A 6,540-nucleotide genomic window follows, 5' to 3' on the forward strand; every position below is an offset into this window, starting at 1 on the left:
AAATCAAAATCACAAAACACAAGCACGTGTAGAAGTGTTACTCAAAAAAAAATGGTGATTTAGTTATTGATGCACTTATAATATCAGACAACAACGGTAAAAAACATAAGCCCGATAACTATTTACTGAATCCACAGTATAACCTATTGTCAGTTGTTATATAATTGACGAGTAAGTGTTAATGACAGCCGACATATACTTTGATTATCACTTTTCAATTACCCTGCTGTAAATTGCTGGCAATTATTATTTATTTATTTATAAATAACAGCGTTAAGTTTAATTTAATTTAATTTTATTAATTGATTTAATTTAGTTTGATTTAATTTTAATTTTGTAATTTGACATGATAAATTCATTCTACAATAATAATAGAAAATTTTTAGAAAGTTAACAAAGTCGGTATTTCAGTTTATTAATTAAATTAATGTCATGGTTAAATTACAGAAATAAGTACTTTACTTTAACCTCTAAAAAGCCTGGCTGCCGGTAACACACTAATGGAGTGACGGAGGCGATGTACGTTGCTTCATAGAGAGATACGAAACGAGATAACGTTAAACAAACTGAATTATATAATGACTTAAACTTTCGTGATTTTCACTCATAGTCAAAATACCACGCACGGGACTTATCACGGTAACACACGACGTGTGTGCGTGCGTGCGTGCGTGCGTGTGTGCGTTACTCGTTTGTGTTAGCGTGATAAGTCCCGTGCGTGGTATTTTGACTAAAACTGAATTATAGTTGCTAAGAGACAACCAATCAGAAAGCTACATTTGTGTTATGTGTTTGTAGAGGTAGCATAGGTGTACTTTAATACGGAGAACAGTAGATATACGGGAGCATAGTCAAAACACAGAATAACCTCCTGTTTCACCATCCATTGATTAAATTTATTTGACGCATAAGTCACATCATCACGTCTCTGTTTGTTTTGTTTGAATAGACGGAGACGGCATCACGTTTACTTCTTTTGACACCTTTTCAGAGAGCATGAGTAAACTTGCAACGAGGTAAACGTTTAGTTTCAACTTACATTTTGCATGGTTCAAAATTTAAAATTTCCTTGTTCTTAATTATGTATTATTGTACTTGGAAACATCATTTATAATTTATCAGCTGTGCGATGCACAGGTATAAAGTAAGTTCTCACCCACCTAAATAAATCTAAAATCGCTTGTTGTTATGATAAATGAGCAAACTTTTTTTTTTTTTTTTCGTTTTCAATATCGTAAAACAAAATTACGGCTGTTCTTTTCTACCATTAGGCGGGTTTGATTTCTGGTTAAACAGGGATTATTTTAAAAAATGCAGTCAAAATTGCTTTAAAAATAAAATGAAGTCTTCTTTCAGAAAAAAAATCTGTCATCAATATTTATCTACTTACGCTCCAAGTGGTATAGCCGTGGGAGAGCCTGTATAGAGTACGTAAACGAAACATTCTAATGATGATTAGTAAGTTGTAAATCCAACTAGTATAATACCGGATATGCTTACATGAATACTTAAAGTAGATGTTTTTTTATGACCAGATAAGTTATTTAACATTAAATAAGCCATTATATACATTTACACTCAACTACATAGGTATTTACATCTATTTTGAAATATATTATCAATTAAATATGAATTTTACTAGCTTTTGCCCGCGGCTTCGCAAGCGTAGACTTTGGTTATCGCGTGCTGTTCTCTCAGGAACTATGCATTTTTCCGGGATAAAAAGTAGTATATGTTACTCTCTGGACCATAATCTATCTCTATGCTAAAAATCACGTCGATCCGTCGCTCCGTTTCGACGTGAAAGATGGACGAACATAAAACATACACACTTTCGCATTTATAATATTATGGATTTTTCACAATTACTTGAAGGGCAGAAAACAAGTTCTTTCTTAAATCCTTCTTGTATGTAATAGTGTAGTTAGTGTTCAGAAGTGATATGGCGTATAATACGTTATTCGATTATGTGTACGAGTAAACTAGACATAATGCGTGTAGGTATGTGTGTTTGTATGTTTTGCATGGGACTCTTTTGGTGCGTAAACAGCTGGATCTTGGGACATATAGTATATTAACAACGTGTCACTAACCTCTGGTCAAAGATAAATAGAACGTGTTGATTAGGGTATTACTGACCTATGTACCTACAAAGTCTCATACCAAACGCCACAGTATTAACGGAGAAATGACTGATTTACTATTTAATACCTCGGAACTAATACAATACAATACAACAACTCTTTATTGCACACCAACACAGTAAGCAGTACAGAAAACACAGGTATATACATAGAGATTTTCTAAGGTAAGCAATAGGCGGCCTTATCGATTCAGAGCGATCTCTTTCAGGGAACCTTAGGCAACTTATATTAATTTATTATTGAAAATATTTTTAATATTAATCTAATCAAATTATTAATAATATTAGAAGATTTCTGCGAAGGAACTCTAAATACTCGTGATTGGTCAGTGTCCAGGGAGTAGAGACGCTTCGGATCCCGATTTTGTGTGAATATTCGTATTTACCAACGCATGCAACATTCCAAAATTTTAACGTTTTTTATTAACATCAATGGAAACTATTACGAAATTTTAACGTGTTTTAACAAATTCTCGGAAAATTTAACTAAGTTCCCGAGAGAGTTCTACTTAAAGCTTACAGTTTTTTTAACGTTTTTACTAACATGTTGTAATGGATTATTATTATCTGACATAACAAATATTCTATTGTATAGAGCAAAGGTCGCAAGCATAAGCGTGTATCATTATTAAAACAGCATTGTCCTTTATATCAGCTTCATGCCTGACAACTAATTATTTCCTTGACTTTCCGGCGGTTGGTACTTCATAAAAACTGTAAAAAAACGCGACAGTAGCCCTGTTAATTTCTGTTTAACTTCTTAAGCTGACTTCAGTCGATAATTGCATGGTTCCTTATAACCGTTACCGCTGTAAGCCAGATGCTATATGTCTCAGCAGCTATGCATATAACGTCTCAATTAATCCCACTGATATCATAGATGCGAAAGTTTGTGAGTTGTTACTGTAGAGTTGTTAGAGAGAGAGAGAGAGAGAGGCATATTCGATACACAGAAAAATAGGTACCTACGAGTACATGAGATGAAAAAAAGAACATCGAATAACATCGAATAGTATAAATGAGTTGGATACATTTGTATGTGCTAGGTAGGTATGATCTGTAAGTAGACGGATCGTGGGAAAAACACATAGGCTACGTTTTATTCCCATATTCAAACGCTATCCCCAAATATCTAACGCTAAGTCTAGAAACAAGAAATTTTGGACATACATAAAAATAGGGTAGGTACCATCAGCCAAATAAGTGGTCTACCAATTTTTAAACAAGTTCCTATCAAATTAATATGTCGCTAAAGTCGAACATACAAGTTGACAAACACGTCTATTGGCATTATTGTTTTATGACATGCAAAGATTTATCAACTTCAGGGTGGTAGACCACATATTAGGCTGATGGTACCTACAATGTATGTAAATGAAGAAAATTATGTAAATATACCCACACATAGTTAGTTAGTTCAGGGCGATCTCTTCCAGGCAACCTTTACAATGATAATAATAATAATTAATTATATTGATATTCGCACAAGATCGGGATAAAATCTGGAAATTTCAACCGCTGGGTTTGGAGTCAAGTCAAGCAATTTGGCGCGGATGTTTATATGGGTACATTCACCAGCACCAATATTTGACACAACAAGCGTGCATAAATATCTGATACGACTCTATTTCTAGAGCCGGAAGGACGTGTCAGATATTTTCATACGCTGCACTGTGGAAGATATTAATGCTGGTGACTGTACAATGTTAATAAATTCCAAGATGTAATTTTTGCGAATTCCCACGGGAATTTAGTAAATATGCCAGATCAATAAATTACGTGTGCAAAGCGACGGGTAGTCTAGAACAGTCAACTATAAAGAGATTGATATGGTCAAAGTTAAAAACATGTATAAACAACTTTATTGACTTAACATTTTTGTAACTTTTGCTGTAACGATATATTTGTAGTTGACAGTACGTACTACGTATATAATATACCTAACGACTGTAGCGACTTATACCTATAACTTTTTATAAAACAAATAACCATAAATCACTACAAATGCAGTTTAAGTTATAAATGTAGATGCATTGATTATTCAGTGATATTTATAATCAGTTGTTATAATGTCTGTATATTTTCTGTGATCATAACGACCCATTGATGAAAGAAAAGCAGACCTCTGAATCATCAGTATATTCAATCATCAATTTTCGCACATTATTCAACGATGTTTATCTTTTATAATTATAAAATTAATATGTGCTGTTTAACCGTGTTAATTATGCGATCAATAAACTATTTGATTTTTAAATACGTTGTATTAATAAACATTTTTACATTATAAAGATAGCATATTTATAACTACATAATTTAAGCAGATATAGATATCTATTCTACCTACCTACCAAGAGACCTACCTAAACTATTCTACCTAACCTATTCTACGCACCTACTCTAAAGATACTTATTTATTAAGATCTGTATGTAAACAAATAGGTCGGTACCTATACAGGAACATTTAATTTTATCATCACTGTGTAGGTACCCAATAAAAAATCCATTTGTGTAACCCGTACGTAAGCCGTGATCCAAATTCCTAATCCGATTAAAAGGTTTCAATTTAGTAAACATGAAGAACTAATCATGGGGCAATTGACACCAATTGTCCTAGTCCCAAACTAAACTAAGCTTGAAGGTATCTACTACGGGTGCTAGGTAACGGATTTACACACTTAAGGCAGCCCGCAGACTTAACAATTTCAAGTTGGCCAAGAAAATTGCACTGTATACCAATAGACCAGTAACTTAATGATAGCCCGCAAATTTTATCCAACTAAATTACTACTGTATTGGATACAGTGCAATTTAGTTGGCCAACTTGAAACTGTAAGTCTGCGGCGGCTCTAAATAAATATTAAACGATCAAGACTCAAGAACACGCATTCGTATTCAATTCATACAAATATCTGCCTCGACCGAGGATCGAACTCGGCGGGACCCAAACTTCACAAGTTCACAATCAGTTTCTCTAACCACAAGGCTATCCGGTCCACAAGCATAATACGTTCAGATTTCTAATTAATAGAGAGTTTTATATCTACACAATATAAAATAATAATTGGTATAACCTCTAATTTTGAAGGAAAAGAAAAAGTTACATTGTTTGTAGTAATAAGGTAGGTATCTAATCCAAAACTTAACATTAAAGACGATTCTTTCCTAGAGAGAATTACGAGTACAGTTTTTTATTAATACCTACCTAATACTTCTTTGGTAAGACAGTAATCTAATGTACCTAGCTTGGGTCAACATAGAGGCACATGCCTCTCTGGTAGTTTTGTTTACCTTTTTGCAAATTATTCCACTGCATAGGGTAAAAGAACGTCTAATATTACATACATGTCATTGTGGCAGTAAATAATGTAGAGCTAATAAAGTACATTATTTAAAGAGTTTGAAATCCGGCTATATTTTGTCAGAGTAAAATACCTACCTAATAAGAATATTTATCAGTTATAACCTTATTAGGTTTGCAAAATTCGAACTGTTTTCTACTTTTATATAAAAAAACATCCTTCCGGATAGGTTGAGGAAGGATAAATGTCTGAAAAATCTGTTCGTCTGTCTACCTAACTTGTTGAATAAAGTTTGAGTGTTTTCTTATTAGATACATCGCTAAAAGGCCATTATTTACAACTAAGCTACTATCATAATTGCGTGTTGAACAAACATAACCGATATGTTGATAGTTTAAGTGAGGTAACTAATAATAAATGACAGCTTACTTTGTGACTGGAACGGACGGCCAATTTTGAGGTTAGGATCATACTTTAACATGGGTACCCACTTTAAAAGGTATTACAATCACCTTTGAGAAGGTTGAACGCTGCAAAATCTAGCTTGTATTTATTGGGTAGGTAACTCACCTGCGAGGCGGGCGGGTATGAGTAGCCAAATTGTGCGTACGCTGCCATCGGGACGATCATATGGGCGGTTTCACAAATAACACTGTCTCTCAAAGTTTCAAAACACGGATAGAGTTTCCTACAAGTACGGCAGTGAAAACTTAAGTATAGGTATCACAGGTTGTTCGGTCCGCGGCTGCGCGGTGCGGGGCCATCGTAGCGCGGCGCGCGCGGGCCAGTGTGCGGGCGCCCTTACTAGTGCACACGATCGAATCTCGACACAGACTGGCGCGCGACCGACCCGAGACGCCCCTCCGCCGTAGGACACCACCATTTAAACCCCGCCTAGAAGGCGGAGCGACGCCGCCAAACCCAATCAGATTCCAAATTTTCTATCCCTTTCGAGCCGCCGAACGGAAATTCATCAGCTCATTCGTCAGTTCTATCCCCTCCAGTCTCGCGTCACGCCTACGTGGTAGACTCCTCCCACGTCCGGGTGGGATGGGGGAAAAAAGCGGTAGTGTAGGCTCGAGTCGAACATGTTTA

General features: G+C 35.3%; 1 protein-coding gene across 2 annotated transcripts in view; it reads right to left on the reverse strand.

Annotated features, from left to right (window-relative positions):
- Positions 1-6,279, reverse strand: part of LOC141436291 (homeobox protein caupolican-like) — a 64,658-nt gene extending 58,379 nt beyond the window's left edge. For both annotated transcript variants that reach the window (XM_074099207.1, XM_074099200.1), the window contains exon 1: positions 6,016-6,279. In XM_074099207.1, the coding sequence (XP_073955308.1) occupies positions 6,016-6,075 (60 nt within the window). In that variant the 5' untranslated portion in view covers positions 6,076-6,279. The remainder of the gene's footprint in view (positions 1-6,015) is intronic.
- Positions 6,280-6,540: the final 261 nt, after the last annotated feature.

This window comes from Choristoneura fumiferana, chromosome Z, assembly GCF_025370935.1.
Source record: "Choristoneura fumiferana chromosome Z, NRCan_CFum_1, whole genome shotgun sequence".
Taxonomy (NCBI): domain Eukaryota; kingdom Metazoa; phylum Arthropoda; class Insecta; order Lepidoptera; family Tortricidae; genus Choristoneura; species Choristoneura fumiferana.